The 17337-nt window shown below is 37.8% G+C and overlaps 1 protein-coding gene across 2 annotated transcripts in view; it reads right to left on the minus strand.

Annotated features, from left to right (window-relative positions):
* Nucleotides 1–17337, minus strand: part of BABAM2 (BRISC and BRCA1 A complex member 2) — a 317151-nt gene that overhangs the window by 296473 nt on the left and 3341 nt on the right. For both annotated transcript variants that reach the window (XM_045580572.1, XM_036434893.2), the window contains exons 2-3: nt 16764–16915; nt 142–218 (exon numbers count right to left, since the gene is read on the minus strand). In XM_045580572.1, coding sequence (XP_045436528.1) covers nt 142–218; nt 16764–16891 — 205 coding nt within the window. In that variant the 5' untranslated portion in view covers nt 16892–16915. The remainder of the gene's footprint in view (nt 1–141; nt 219–16763; nt 16916–17337) is intronic.

The raw sequence follows: 17337 nt of genomic DNA on the forward strand, positions 1-17337 counted from the left end.
AGGTCAAAACCTAAAATTAATAAGTCAAGAAACAGAAGCACAAGCATATTATTTAACTATATAGATCATCCCCAGAATAACTGAACTCTAAAACAATTTCTGTAATCTACACTTTTAGTAAAACAGTCATCACTGACTTACATTTTAATGTCTCTCCAGCGTATGGTATATGCAGTTTAAATCGGTCACAATTGGGTCCAGGAGTTAGTGACGTGCATCTTTTAAAAAAAGAAAAACAAAATATATTTTTTTAACCTCACATATTTAAGATATTTAACAAAGTGAATAAAAAAGTGATTTATAAATAAAAGATTAATACAATGGCTTACAGAACAAAATAAAGCCCACAGTGGTCATGGAGGCCAAGACAGTAAGACTCGCCCTAAAACAAATAATTCATTTATCTCACAATAAAATATATTAAAATACAATATATGCCTTCTAACAAGAAACACCAACACTGCTTCAGTTATTTTTCTAAAAGAAATGTATTCTTCTTCTAACATAGGTATATCATCCAAAAGAGGTCTATAATCTTTGATGCCAAGAATTATAAGAGTAACTTTATGGTCACATTTTAAATACAGATTCTTAGCTTTCACTCAGCCTAAAAAGAACCCAGGCCCAGCTGGTGTGGCTCAGTGGTTGAGTGTTGAACCAGGAGTTCCCGCGTTTGATTCCTGGTCAGGGCACATGCCTAGAATTCGGGATCAATCAATACCGAGCGTGGGGATTGCAGGAGGCAGCCCATCAATGCTTCTCTCTTATCATTGTTTCTATCTCTCACTCCTTCACCTTTTCTCTCTGAAATCAATAAAAATACTTTTTAAAGGGGAAACTTAGTGGAAAATGTGTATTATGATTGTTTTCAACAAATGCTACTTTATTAAGTACCTATAATAATTAAAAGCAAAAGCTGATGAAACACGGCCAAAAAGAGTGTTCTACCATGTTTTAATGAAAAGAAAATTATTTTCTCAGTAATAAGTATAAGAACTGTATACCTGTACATCAAAACACAAGAGGGAACAACGCTCTTATAACTTGATAAAATAGGCTCAATGTGACACTACTGATTTATTTAGCAAACTCTAAGTAAATAAACTCTTTAAATAAATAGTGAAAGGTAAATTTGGATTTGAATCCTCTTTAAGTCATTAGTAGGTTCTGGTTACTGAGATCATTAAAGTCCCACTATGAAGAGGAAAAATTGGCAATTTCACAGCACTTTATATGATTATAGTGACAGCTGAGAATTAATCTGGATTAACACAGCTAAAACAAGATATAATATAATCCTTTAAGACATTAGTATTTTTAAGACAATGCAAAATTAAGCAAAACAAATGCTTTCTAATTTAATGCTAAACCTATTATTTCACATATTTTCTGTAAAAAATAATGATTCAAACCATATCTATGCTTCAAGCCATCTAAAAAGAACAAAGTAGATGGGTCCAGGGTTCCTTCCCTGAGTCTACGTCAGCTTCCTTTCCCCAGACTATTAATTTACCATTTGGCATGTTCTCCTACACAGCTTCCTGTTTTCTTGATAATGACGTTTGTGCTTAACAATATTCAACATCAGCTGAGAAGGAAGTCTTCAGCTTTGGCAGCCTAAAATAACAGGTGACTGTGAAATAAAATAGGCTCAAAGACCAATAACTGCCTGTTAAATAACTATTAAGTCACAAATTAGAGTGAATTATTGTTAGCTGATGTTCACCACATTTTCATTTTACAGAACTAATTTATTTTCTCTGTCATCAGTGATTTCGCTCAGACTAAATCAGTTTTAAAATTATCAGTTCTACACTGAAACACAGCAGTAAAGAAGCTAGAAAACTGATATGGGCTATCTTAACAGCTATCAAAATAACCTATAAAACGAAATTGCAGTAAGGTAGATTATTTACAATGTTCTCTAGCAGAATGGAACTATCTATTTGATGACATATGATGTTCCTAATTCACCAAGTATATCCTCTTATATCTCTTGAGCCTGAAATCTATTTCTAGGTCCTACTAGAAAATGATGGATTCGATTCTTAGCATAAGATTTCAAAATGCCATTACCAAAATAAGTGACAACCCAGAATGTGTTTAAAATTATGAAAATAAACTATTTTTTAAATGTGTTTGCCAGTTCATGTGGCATCCAGTGTTATTCCCAGTTTCTATGCTATATCTCTACTTATGGATGACATTACTACTATGGTATTGCTTTTTTCATCTTACATCATTCTTCTTAACTTATATTTTACATATGTAAATAAATATATTTTATAATAAATAAATATAATATGCATGCATTGGGGGTTCATTAGCAAATTATTTGGGGTGCATAATAAAAAAAAAGTTGAGATTGTTGCTATGAGTTAAAGAAAGGAGCCCATTCTCAGGAAAATATAATCAAAAAAGAAAAATCAAACTTATGAAAGTCAAACAAGGCACAATTTAAATAACACTTCAAGACAACAATAGATACAAGTCTCAAAGCAATTAACATGATTAATGACAAATTTGTGGTTAAAGAAAATAAGCACAATAGAATCTGAGAGAGCAGAGAAACCAGTTTTATCCAGCATAATCAAGGAAGAGTCACTGAATAGGACTGGCCTTTAAGAATGAGTTGGATCTGAACAGTCTAGGAGAAAGAAAATTATTTACCTGCAATTGTCCTTAGATAAGGATAAATCCAAGGTGACAGATATTCTGCTAGACTGAAAGCTCTATAATAAAATAGTTCATTATACTTAGAATCCCTCAGTGCCCAGCAACATACCTGCTGGCCCACAGGAAGCACCTGATAACTAGTGCATAAATAGCGCAGGTGAGCAAGTGGAATTGGAGTGGACAAGCACACTCCAAGGTCAGTTCAAAGTCAAAGCAAATTACATAAACACCCTACACTGACTTCTATTTCAACTGTGGGAATGCTGATGATTCTGACATTAATAAACTCCAGGGCCCTAGCCAGTTTGGCTCAGTAAATAGAGCATTGGCCTGTGGACTGATGGATCCCATGTTCAATTCCGATAAAGGGTACATGCCCAGGTTACAGGCTCCATCTCCAGTAGGGGAGGTGTAGGAAGCAGCCAATCAATGATTCTCTCTCATCAATGAAGTGTCTCTCTCTCTCTCTCTCTCTCTCTCTCTCTCTCTCTCTCTCTCTCTCTCTCTCTCTCTCCCTCTCTCTCTCTCCCTCCCTCTCTCTCTCTCTCCCACTCTGAATAAAAAATATTTTTTTTAAAAGAAATCCCCAGGGACAAGGCCAACTTATACACTATTTCTATTCATTTAATGTGCAACATCCTAATATATAAAAAGCCATGGGCCATTATGATTGAAACAATCGGATGGACGACCAACAGGTTACATAGGGCAACAAGGCTGGCAGGGGGGTTAGTGAGGGACGATCAAACAACTGAACAGCAGGCTTCATAGGGTGACCAGGCCAGCAGGGGGGTTAATGAGGGACAACCAAACGACCCAACAGCAGGCTACATGGGACAACTAGGCCGGCAGAGGGGGGGAAGTTGGGGGCAACCAGGCCGGCAGGTGGGGCAGTAAGGGGAGATGAGGCCAGCAGGGGGAGGGGAGCCCAGTTGGGGATGACCAGGCTGGGGGTGGGGGGTGATAATTAGGGGTTACCAGGCTGGCAGAGGGGTATAGTTGGGGGCAACCAGGCTGGCAGGGGGGGCAGTTAGGGGTGATCAGGTCTGCAGGCAAAGGTGGTTAGGAGTGATCAGGCTGGCAGTGGGGGACAGTTAGGAGGTCAGGCAGGCAGGCAGATGAGCAGTTAGGAGCCAGTGGTCCCAGATTGTGAGAGGGATGTCCCGAATTGGAGAGGGTGCAGGCTGGGCTGAGGGGACCCCTGCCATGCACGATTACATTCACTGTGCCTCTAGTCATTTTATAAAAGCGATTTTACACTAAACATTTAATTTGCTCAATAAAAATATTCATGTAACTTTTTAGGCCAACATTTTCATTCCTTGACGTAAAACATGTACTAAACGGATGTACTCCTTAGCCTCTGCATTCTGGGACTTTATATTTCATACTAGAGGCCCAGTGGATGAAAATTCATGCACTGGAGATGGATCCCTCAGCCTGGTCTGACTCCTCTCACAGTCTGGGAGTCCCTCAGGGGCGGGAGGTGACCTGACGATCAGGGGAAAGTGACACTACATCACACCTCTGCTGCTGCCCTCATTACCTGAGCCTCAAGTGGCCCTGGGCCACTGGGCAGCCGCCATCCGAGGCTTGCCTGTACCTCGATCCAGACCTGAGTGGCCAGGGGACTGAGAGGACTGGGGGACTCCTTCCCAAGCGCTTGCCACCCCGTCAGGGCTGAGGGGACTGGGTGCCACCGTCTTGTAGCTGCAGACACCACCATCTTTGAGGGTGGGGCAGTCACTTAGCATATTTCCCCTTATTGGCTATGGGCACCACCATCTTTGAAACGGCATGAGGGTCAATTAGCATAGTCTCTCTTTATTAGATAGGATCATTTGTATACAGTTGACCCTTGAACAACAGAGGTTTGAACTGTGTGGATTTTTTTCAATCAATACTGTAAAAAACAGTATTTCGGATTATCCAAGTGTAGTTAAGAATTACTTATTACTAATGTACTACTGTCTAAACTCAGATAGAATTCTAAAAAGGTCAACTCCTCTAGACTGTTAGTCTGAAGAAACCCTTCTAGAACAGTGCAACTCAAAGTGGGGTCCATGGACCAGTGCTGGACTATAAACTGTTACTATCCACAATGAGATAAGCTCAGAAATTGAGAGTACAAATTTAGAAACTTTTATAGCAATTTGTAAAAGTAGCTTTAAGTCTTATGAATCCAATATGTAAAGCTCAGCTTTGTATTTCATGTATTTTTAATTTCATTTTTCTAGTAACTCATTTTATTGTATTTTACAAAAATACCACTTGGTGACAGATTGGAAATTTTATAAATTATTTTTAGAAAGACAGAGTTTAGGCAGAGACAGAGAAACATCAATTTGTTGTTCCACTTATTTATGCATTCATTGGTTGATTCTTATATGTGCCCCAACAGTGGATAAAACCTACAACCTTAGCATATCGGGACCACTTGTAACCTACGGAACAGCCCAGCCAGGGGATAATTTTTTTTTTTTTAAATCCTCACCCAAGGATATGTTTTCACGGATTTTGAGAGAAAGGGGGGGGCGGGGGGGGAGAGAAAGAGGCTGGGAAGAGAGAGAGAGAGAGAGAGAGAGAGAGAGAGAGAGAGAGAGAGAGAGAGAGAAATACATATATGTGTATATATATATATATATATACACACAAACATTATATATATATACACACACACACACACACACACACACACACACACACCAACGTGAGAGAAAAACATTGACCGTACACTCCTGACCGGGGATCAAACTTGCAACCCCCATATATGCCCTAACGGGGAATTGAACCAACAACCTTTTGGAGCACGGGATAACAGTCGAACTAACTGAGCCACCCAGCCTGGGATGAAAATTTTTTTAAACATTTAAGTAACTTTGGTCTTTCATCAGTGTTTTAGAAAACTTCTCTAAAGATCCTTTAAATGCTAAATGTCCTTGAATATGAAGATAAACTTTTACTTTGCTGTCCTCCAAACTCCCTATTCACCTTGGTTTCCCACTATGATAACAAACACTATTAATTCATTCCTTTCCAAGTGTTCTTTTGATATCTCTGCTAAGTTGACAATAATATCAATATAGTTCACTGCTTAACATTTATCATAAGCTTATCTGTCTGGTTGCTCATAATTTATAACACTACTTCGTTTGCATGCAGATGTAGCTCCAACAAATTCTTGAATTCATTCCTTATAAGAAGATTTAGTTAATTTCATGATCCAGTTTAGCAGGGTCAACCAATCTTCCACATAACTGCTGCCATAATCTATGGCAGTAAATCATGTAATTTTTTAGAGAGTCTAAGGATAGTACAGTTCAGTTTTAAATCCCAGGTCCCCAGGCCTAAAGCAAGGGCCACAGAATCCTGAACTCATGCTTAAAGACCTGTTATCTCTGCGATTTTTCCCATCTCCCTGGATTCTCAATTCTCCATCTGAAATATTTTGGTTCCCAGAATCTTTTTCTGACTTACATATTCTTTTATTCCTTATGTAAATATGTACAAAGATGAATTTAATAAATATATAACATGAGCTTTTCCCATGTATTTTCTTCTCAAAGAGTTATAATTTTAGCTCTTGTGATGTGGTCTTTAATTCACTTTAAATTTTGTGTACAGTGTATGATAAGGGTCCAATTTCACGTGGATATCCAGTTTTCCAAACACTCTGTGGAAAAATAGTCTTTTCTCCATTAAACTATTTTGCCAGTCTTAGCCATATATCTGAGGGTTTATTTCTGCGCTCTCTATTTTTTTCATAATTAATCTTTATGTCTTTCTTTATGCTAGCACCATGTTCTTTTTTAAAAAAAAAAAATATTTGATACGTTTTTATTGATTTCAGAGAGAAGAAAGAAGAGGGAGAAAAGATAGAAACATCAATGATGAGAGAGAACCATCAATTGGCTCCTCCTGGCCCTAACCACAAACTGAACTGTGACCTCCTGGTTCATGGGTTGATGCTCAACCATTGAACAACACTGGGCAGTACCATGCTCTGTTGATTACCATAGCTTTGTAGTAAATTTTGAAATCAGGGAGTGCAAGACCTCCAACTTTGTTCTTTTTTTTTTTCTTTTTTCTTTTCTTTTTTTTTTAGTTTTTTTTTTGGCTATTCAGGGTCTCTTGAGCTTCCATACGAATTTTAGTATGCCTTTTTTTATTTCTTAAAAAAAAATCATTGAGATTTTTATAGAGATGGCATGGAACTTATCAATTGCTTCATTTAGTATTGACATCTTAATATTAAGTCTTCAGTGAACGCAGGATGTCTTCCCATTATCTGTCTTCTTTAATTACTTTCAGCAATATTTTGTGATTTTTGAGTGTCTCTTTTGTCTTCTTGATTAAGTTTATTCCTAAGCAGTTTATTCTTTCTGGTTTTTATCGAAGCTCAATCACTGAGCCACGCCAGTTGGGCACGAAGTAATGGGTCTTTTTTGTTTGTTTTTGTTTTATTTGTTAATCCTCACTTGAAAGCATTTTTCAATTGATTTTTAGAGAGTGGAAGGGAAGAGGAGAAACAGAAAAATATCGATGTAAGAGAGACACATTAATTGGTTGCCTCCCGCACATGCCCCACAAGCCAGGAATCAAGCCTGCAACCTGGGTATGTGCCCTTGACCAGGATTAATCCCTGGATCCTTCAGTCCACAGGCCAACGCTCTATCCAATAAGCCAACCCAGCTAGGGATGAAATGATGCTTTTTAAATAAAAAGAGTGTTAGGAGTCCATAGATGAAAAAAACAATTATTCTAAGGCCATCATACCTACTTAACAGTGGAACATCAAAATGTTCTCCAAAACTTCCACTTAATTCAAGATTTCTTATCAGTTAGTTAGCAAGAGCAAGGGTTGAGATAAAAACCTTTTCAGAAAACAAAAAGGATATATTTTCAAAAAGTCAAGAGAAACAAGGTTAATGGGAAAAACTACTTTCATAACAAGCCATTAGAAAGATAACCAAATTACTCAGGAAATGTGGCCCTGAAAAGGAAGATTACAAAATTATTTCCCAAGAACATGGCACAAAAAACAAGATTAATCAAGTAACATGGATGCTAAAAAGGAGGCTGTTCTGCATGGATATAAGGCATAAATGGGCATTTTAACAGTGACGGTATAGGAATAATTAATTTGGAATAAGAGTATGTGTCTATTAACATGTACTAAAAGAGCCTCACTTATCTTCTAATCCTAAAGAATTTGGCAAAAGTTTTGTTCTAATAAAACAAAACATTTTATTCTAGTAAAACAAAACAAAAAAAATACTACCTTAAAATTGCACAGAACAGAGGGGACAAAGATAAAAGTAGGAATGAGTTCTTGTTTTCTTGAACAATGTAAAGCAGAGCTAGGAACAGACTAGATGAATCCCCTATCCCCTTTCTTTACACATTAGACTGGCTACTACTTCCCTTCACCTCTTCCCAAACCTCCATACCAAATGAAGCCACTCTGAAATGAAGTCACTGCAAGATATGAAAAGCCCAAAATTCACAACTACCAAAAACTCCAGACCCAGATTCATTCTAGCATTTACCATCCCAGATTCTGTGGAAAGAATGTGGAATCCTAGCAAAACTTCCCAAAGTCAGTGATTTTAGGGTTGACTGGGACAAGGCCAATATTATCACTTTGATTTTTTTCCCCAAAAAATACTAAGTACAAAATATAAAATAACCGACACTACTTTGAAATGTTTAAAGATTGCTGAACTACTTAATCAACTATCTTACACAATTATAATTAAAAGAAGGCTGAACAGACAGCTACTCAGGTTAAAGATCTAAGAGTAGAAAGGAGTATGAGCTGAGGCATGAGGACTTAGGGAAACTGTTTCTTCTGGTTAAAAAAAAAAAAAAAAAAAGGCCCAAGAAATAATTCTTGAAGGACAACCTGGACTCAGTAATTGCACTCAAAATATCAACACCACGCATGTGTTCACTGGCTCCTAGATAAGCACTCCAAATCCTAGCAAAAATTCTGCCCTGTAACATCCACAACCCCACCCACTCACTGCCCACACTAAGCCTCCAACCTCCAACCTCCAACAGAATTCCTACTCTAGTCTGCGCACCATTTTTTTTTAATCCTCACTGGGGATCAAGCCCACAACCCAGGCATGTGCCATCTGGTTTCAAACCCACAACCCTTCAGTGCATGGGATGACACTCCACCAACTGAGGCACTCGGGCCAGACTACACACCATCTTAATGGGCCTTGGCAGGCACGCTTCTTCAACCCTCAGTCAAAAACTACTGCATGCAAGCTGTCACAATGATAGGAGTACCTTCCTTTTTACAGCAGCATAGTTTCCATTGTGTAGATGTACCACAGTTTTTTAATCCACTCATCTGCTGATGGGCATTTAATCAATAAAGAAAAACGAAATATTAGCATGTCTCTTCTTAAGACAACCAATGTTCTATCTTTAATAACTATTGAAAACTGCTAGGTGTATCTGATTAAAAAAAAAAAAGTTGGCATCTCCAAGCTCATTTATCCTTCAACCTAATCAATCTTCATTAACATATAAAAAAGCTTTGCAAATCAATAAGAAAAAGACCCCACCAAAAAAAAAATGGACAAATGTCATAAATTAGTAATTTTTATATGCACATACATGCACACTCCAATAACTAAGCAAAATAAAAGAGCAATTAAATATAATTTCTGGCCCAGCCAGCATGGCTCAGTGATTGAGCACTGACCTATGAACCAAAAGGTCATGGTTTGATTCCTGGTCAAGGCACATGCCCGGGTTGTGGGCTTGATCCCTAATGGGATACAGCCAATCAATTATTTTCTCTCATCATTGATGGTTATATCGCTCCCTCTCCCTTTCCCTCTGAAATCAATAAAAACATATTTTTAAAAAATACATACACACATATATATAATTTCTGAAAGGTTAACATGGTTGTATGCGGGCAAGCTAAACAGCCATCTCAGGTGGTGGATAAAGAAAATTTGAATTTATTTAAGGAAAGGGACCGAGGGAGATGGGATATCCAAAGGGAAAGGCACTGAGCCAAGAGGATACTGGGTGGATGATGGCAGCAAAACTATTCTTAGGTCAGTAAAACCAGGGAGGACATAGAAGAAGCAAGGGGAGAACCTAGGCTGGGCTGCTTTGGCTCACTGGGAAGACAGAGAAAAGGGGACCTTAGAGACAGGTTCAGAGGGTTATCCCAGGACAAGCTGCCACTGCCCATTGCTCCCTTGGTTGCAAATCTGATGGGGTCCCTTAGAGGTTAGGGAATACTGCCTGTGAGAAAGGAAAGGGGGCAGGGGATAACAGAGGCATATTCCTTGAAGGGAGAGCGCCCACTGGGTCCTTTGTCCTGAGCTTATTTATCTCTCTCGCAGGTGGAAATCTTAGGGGAGGATTCAGGGAAGGGTCTCAATAGGATATTCATCAGCTTTCTATGTATGCTCTTTCAGAATCGTGGTCTCCGCTGATAGGTTGGTGCCAGGACAGGGGGTCACTAGTCAATGTAGCTGCTGCTGGTCCTCAGGCAGCCATTGTGCCATTTGTCTGGTTTTGCTGCTTTTTCTGGGCCTGAAGCTGAAATACAACTGAGGCCTAGATATTATCGTTAGGAAGGAAATGGCAGGGGATATAAACTGCCTGACAGGCGATACGAAAGATCAGGGGTCCAAACCGCATGACCAGTGATATGCTAGGGGAAGATAGGTTACCCTGGGGGCAATGTTCTTGTTTTCATAGTTTTGCTCCTTGCTAGGCATCCGGGGCTTTCTGCTCATGTCTAACATTTTCCATCTCCTGAATTAGCAAATAATCTTATAAAATTTATAATACTGATATTATCAAAACTGTAGAGGAACTGGCATCCTCATATACTGCTAATGGAAGTGTAAGCTGATAATACATTTCTTGAGAGAAATATGTATTTTTATGTTTCCTTACATATAAATATACCAACATATTAAATACATCAAAAGTCTTAAAATTTACAAACTCTTTGGCTCCAAAATTAAAATTTTGCTGACAAATAGAAATATATGCACCCATTTAGGCACTTTTATTTTTTTATAGACGCAGAGAAGATCTCCTGATAATGAATCTGACAATCATCTAATAAAAGGCCAGGTAGCTGCCTGCTCACATTGCCTGAGGCTCAGTGATTGGCAAGCCCAGCTAAGCACAAAGAGCTTCAATTCACATTTTGATGCCTTACTCTTCAATAGACTTGGACAGCGAAGAATCATCAGTTTGAGGAAAGTCATCAACATGAAAGACAATGCCAGGTACAGAGAAAAAGGTGTTTGTGGAGGTTTTTTTAATCCTCACCCAAGAATATGTTTATTGATTTGAGAAACATCAATGTAAGAAAGAAACATTGATTGACTGTCTCTCATACACGCCCAGGAATCAAACTTGCAACCTTTTTGGTGTATGAAGACAATATTCCAACCAACTAAACCTCCCAGCTGTCATAAGAAAACATTTTTTTAAGCTATAATTAATCCATTGTACTTCAATTTTCACAAAAACTATAATTACTATCCGTACAGAAAAGATACTGCATCCATGACACTACAACAGTAAGGGTGTTAAAGATCTCCACAATTACAGATCAAGACCTCCAAAATTTGAAGGGAAGATTACTTGCAACCTAGACTTCTGTAACTGCCCAAAGTATCAATAAAGTTTAAAAGTAGAATTAAAGACATTTCAGACTTCCAGGATCTCAAAAAACAAACCTCCTCCTCTCCCTTCTATGGGCTGCTATTGGAGAACATGCTCCAACAAGGCAAGAGGACACAAGAAAGTAACATGAGATTCAACACAGGACAGAGACAAAGGGAAACCCACAGTGACAGCTGTATAACACATCTAGACAACAATCAATCAGATTAAAGCAGTTCCTCCACCAATCTTCCTATCTCAACAGATGGCATGACCATCTACCAACTTGCTCAAGCTCTCTCACACGCCAATTGAACCTCCTCATGATTGTACCTTCCAAATAGCTTACAATCCCTTCTTTCAGCCTCCATTGTCACCTCCGTATTCTAAGACTCTGTCACTTCTCACCCGGTTTATTGTAATGAACAGCTAACTAGTCTACCTTATCCCATACAAGCTATTTTCCATATAACAACCAGTGATTTTTTTAATACAAATAAGATCCTGTCACACTGATAAAAAATCCTCTAATAGCTTCTCATTCCACCTAGAATAAAACTCAAGTTTCCAAATACAGCTCACCAACTTCTGTATAATCCGGCCCCCGACTACCTTTAGAATCTCATCTCATTTCCCTCTCACCCTCTCTCACTACATTCCAACCATGGTAGCCTTGCAGGTTCTTGAATATGTTAAGTTTTACCTTGCATTTGACATGGTATTGGCCTTTTACATCAAATTCCCCAGCTCTTCACAATGAATTATTCTCATCTTTCATAATTCAACTTAAATGTCATTTTCTCAGGCTTTCCTGACCATCATTCTCAATTAGCCCCTCACCGGGTCAGTTTCCCTTCATTTCCTTTCCTTAGAGAGTTAAAATAAGAGAGTTTTATCAACTGAATTATGTATGTCCTAATAGAACAATATGCAACTATTTAAATGAGGTTATCAAAAAGTATTTATATAAAATGGCTCGGCAAGACAATTTTTAAGAATTAGAAAAAATGAATACCAGTTATCACTGACATTCTATAAAGTTGTAATTGTTAAGACAGTATAGAACTGGCACAAGAAAAATGAGCCTGACATATCAGTACAAAAAGTCTAGAAACAGACATAAATTTGATCTAACAAAGGTAGCACTGCAGATCCATAAGCAAAGGATAGCCTTTTCAATAAATGATGCTGAGATAACCAATTATCCATATAGTGGAAGGGGGGGAAATATGTCCCTCTCACAACATTATTTTATAGGGGGGGAAATTTTCTATTTAAAGACCAAAAAAGGAAAAAGGTAAACTTTAAAATCCTTAAAAGATGATTTATAACTTTTGGGTAGGACAGAGTTTCTTGAAATGCTCCCTTTCTCTCTCTTACACACACACACATACACACACACACAGGCACAAACTAAAAAGGAAAATATTCATAAACTAGAGGCCCAGTGCACAAATTCGTGGACCAGTGGGGTTCCCTGACCTGGCCTGCAGGACAGCGCTGAAAGTGGCCCTCCAGCATTCCCCCAAAGGGTCCTGGATTGCAGGAAGGTGCAGGCCAGGCTGAGGGGCCCCTTCATCACAAACATTTTACTGGTGCACCATTGGGGCTGAGGAGAGACATAGGAGGTTGGCCAGCCAGGGGGAGATCGTGGGAGGGCTCCAAGGCATGTCCAGCCTGTCTCACTTAGTCCTGATCAGCCAGGCCCCAGCAGCAAACTAACCAACCAGTTGGAGTGTCTGCCGCCTGGTGGTCAGTGCACATCATAGTAACAGGTCAACCTGTCAACTGTCTGCCCCCCTGGTGGTCAGTGCATATCATAGCGAGTGGTTGAGATGCCTTAGCATATCATTAGCATATTATGCTTTGATTGGTTGAACAGCCTACCAAACAACCAGACACTTAGCATATTAGGCTTTTATTATATAGGATGTGGCTTAATTAAAATAAAATAAAACTCTGGACATCAGTAGCACAAATTAAGAATATAAACCACAGATTGAATGCAGATATTTGTAATACATGTAAGTGCCAAAAGATCAGTATCCAAAATGCTTTAAAAAGTTTTAAAATCTATACAAAAATACAATCACTAAAAAGATGAGCAAAGGATAGTCCCCAAAAAAAGAAATCTGAACTGGCAATAAAGATATAAAAAGGTATTTCATTATACCAGTAATCATAGAAATACAAATTAAAATCATAAGATACTATTTTATACCCATCAACTTGTCAAAAAGTTAAGTCTGACAACACAGAATATTTTTGAGGCTATAAAATAAAGGAAACACTTATTTCTGATGGAAAGAAATTGATACAATCTGACAATATCTAGTAGATAGAACATGCATCTACTCTAAGAACCAGCAATTCTATTCCTAGAACTATATACCCTAGAGAGGTACCTTTCAAGCTCTTTTTTAAGAGACAGAGAAGAAGGGAGAGGAAGAGATAGAAACATTGATGAGAGAGAGAGACGTCATCAATTGGCTGCCTCCTACACACTCCCAACAGGTATGGAGCCCAAAACCTAGGCATGTGCCTTGACTGGGAATAGAACTGGCAACCTCTTGGTTCATTGGGTCAATGCTCAACCACTGATTCATACCAACCAAACCCTCTCACACTTTTTTGATCATCACAAACATATTTTACCTTGTGACCCAATGCACACATACTTATTTAACTGAAACTAACATTCATAAAGCAGAGTTTATTCTTAATATGTGACACATATCCTGATAGTTCCCATTCTTTTTATTAATCTTTTAAATGTTGGAATGACTCACTCACTTGCTTTTAGAACCACTAATGGGTAAACACACCCAGTTCAAAAAACTCTGCTCCAGAAAATATTCTTATATATATCTTCTTGTGCAAAGCTAAGAGGATGTTTATTATGACATCTTTTGTCAAAATAAATTTAGAAAAACATAAAAGTCAATCAGTAGGAGAGTGAATAAAAAATTGAAGGCATATTCATACAGTGGAATTGGATATAACAGCATAAATGGAAGAACTTAAGTATTGATAAAAATAAATATCATGAATTTAAAATACTTAGCAAAACAAGCAAGTTGCAGAAGAATAATATAATATATCATGTGTATGAACCTTTTAAACGTGCAAAACAAGAGTACATTGTTTAGAAACACATTTTTACATAATAAATATATAGCATATAAAGATATGCACAGGGGAAAAGAAAATATATCCCAGGAAAGTACAGAAAAGAGAGTGAAATGAAAAAGCCACATGAACACTTAGAAACTAAATCATTAAAAGTTGCCCCTCTTGCCCAGCTGGCATGGCTCAGGCAGTCATGGTTCGATTCTCGGTCAGGGCACATACCCGGGTTGTAGGCTCCATCCCCAGTGGGGAGTATGCAAGAGGCAGCTAATCAATGATTTTTGTCATCATTGATGTTTCTATCTCTCTCTCCCTCTCATTTCCTCTCTGAAATCAATAAAAATATTTTTTAAAGTTGGCTATCTTAAAATTAAAATTGCCTCCTTTCCAAGCACCAAACTAATAAAGTTTACCTAAACAGTGTGGCTCAGTGGTTGAGCATCGACCTATAAACTAGGAGGTCATGGTTCGATTCTCGTTCAGAGCACATGCCCGGGTTATGGGCTCAGTCCCCAGGAGCACACATGCAGAAGGCAACCAATAAATGATTCTCTCTCATCATTGATGTTTCTATCTCTCTCTCTCCCTCTCCTTTCCTCCCTGAAATCAATATATATATATATATATATATATATATATATATATATATATATATATATATATATATATATTTTTTTTTTTTTTTTTTTTTTTTTTTAAAGGCTCAACTGGACTGTCAAACCTCAGAGGGAAGGTAGGGGAGGGTGGGGTAAGAGGGAGAGGTCAACCAAAGGACTTATATGCATGCATATAAGCCTAACCAATGGACACAGACAACAAGGGCATGAGTGGGGGGGGAGGGGAGGTAATGGGGAGGATGAGGACATGTATGTAATACCTTAATCAATAAAAAAAAATTTTTTAAAGGCTCAACTGCCAGTTAGAAAAAAAAATACAGTCAAATTGAGATCAGTCTTCAAACACACATTTTTTAAAATTTTTCTATTAAGTAATCAAGTACACCGAGTATCTATTTTTAACTAAGTAATGAAATCCAGAACATGGACAAAAAAATGCAACAGGTACTTGTGGGTGGATGAGATGTCACAGCAGATGCCCTAAATACAGCCATGTGCCAACAAGGTTGAGTCACTGTGAAATGCTGAAAAAAGATATTAAGGCTCAGCTGCCACCGGTTGCAGTGAGCCCTCCCTGCTTTCCTCTCTGTTATATTTGCCAGGCATCATTCCAGAATGCTAAATACTCAGACATCTTCAAGAATAGTAAATCACTAAAAATGACAAAATGTGGCATCTTACAAATAGCATATGCTTATGATCAAATTAATACAGCAGATAGCTAATAAACATTCAGTAGGCTCATGGAATAGTTCCCTAAAATTAAAATAGCCCTTCTAGGTCTCAATATATATGATACCCAGAAGATTAAACCCAATGCTGTAATACCCTTTGCTGTAATTTCAAAAATGTCAATCCACTTGTCAGAGAATGTCATTTAAAAGGATTATGTGTAACAGAATTTAAGCAATAAACTACTAGACCAATAAGCATGCCTCGAAGCCTCAAGTTCAAACCACTCTGATCCCCAAACCAAGCAACTACTCTAGGAAAACATCTCACCCATTCATTCAGTCAACCCTTACTTATTATACCATGTGTCAAAGGTACCTCAGTAGACCTTAAGGAAGTATCATGGTGATTTTCTATAAAATTTTTGCAAATTTTCTGTAAATCTAAATTTATTTCAAATAAAAAGTTGAGTATTTTTTTTTTTTTCTTTTTTTTTTTTCTTTTTTTTTTTTTTTTTTTTTTTTTTTCTTTTCTAAAAGTTGAGTATTTTTAATGTAACTTCTGTAGGCATGAGATCTTACCATGTCAATCATGTTATGAAAATGACTCATCTGGGCTAGCTATTATAATTTTCTTATTAGGAGAGATTATTCAATGATGTCAAATTCAGAATTTCAAAACCCAACTCTTGCAGTGCATACTGAATTACAGAAGACATAACTAGAAAACGAGTCAGTGACTGAAAAGTACACTTGCGAAACACGACATGGTACTCTGTTAATAAAGATATACACTCCCAAAAAGACATAAAGCAATGATCATAAAACAATGGCCCACAACACAAATAAAACAACTGAAAACATAAAATGTCAAGAACTGGACAAAAATCAACTGAATCCATATGCGATTAAATTATGACTTGATGAATGTCTGTGGCCAATTTTTATGACTCTGGCAAAAGGAGGCTTTTCGGTAGGTAAAAGTTGGATTGGTTGAGTTACGTACCCAGATTTCAAGTCAGTTATCCTCAAACAGTTTGTAGCATCCAGTCCCACTTTTCCATTGCGGACCACACTAGATATAAATGGGGACAGCATTGGAGAAATTCGGTTCAAGGCCACTTCTGGGGACATTTTAACTTGACTTGCAAATCACCACTGAAAGCAGAAGGAAAGAATGGTGATCAGAATATCCAAAGAACTACATACACCAAGCTTCCTGAAAACCGGCATAGCACACAGAAGTTTCTGTTGCATGAATAAATACCTCCTTTTCCTGTCTTAAGCTGCCTTTCCCAATGAAATCATCTCCCTGCTACTCACCTACTTAGGACATAGACTACACTGCTTTTCAGGAACAGAGGCAATCCTTGAAATCCAATTCCCTCCTCCTTTCCAAAATTGACTTCTACAGTGCTGCATTCCACTTAAAGCTGTCCCATTCCGCTTACAACTGGCTGTTTCTTCCTTAGGTGAGGCCTTAAGAAGCCTTCACTCCCTCTAACATACAAAACTCACATACCTCTAGGCTAGGAATCCTCGCTTTGTAAGAACTTAGCTGATAATACTACATAAAGACC

Source organism: Pipistrellus kuhlii, unplaced genomic scaffold, assembly GCF_014108245.1.
Source record: "Pipistrellus kuhlii isolate mPipKuh1 unplaced genomic scaffold, mPipKuh1.p scaffold_m20_p_13, whole genome shotgun sequence".
Taxonomy (NCBI): domain Eukaryota; kingdom Metazoa; phylum Chordata; class Mammalia; order Chiroptera; family Vespertilionidae; genus Pipistrellus; species Pipistrellus kuhlii.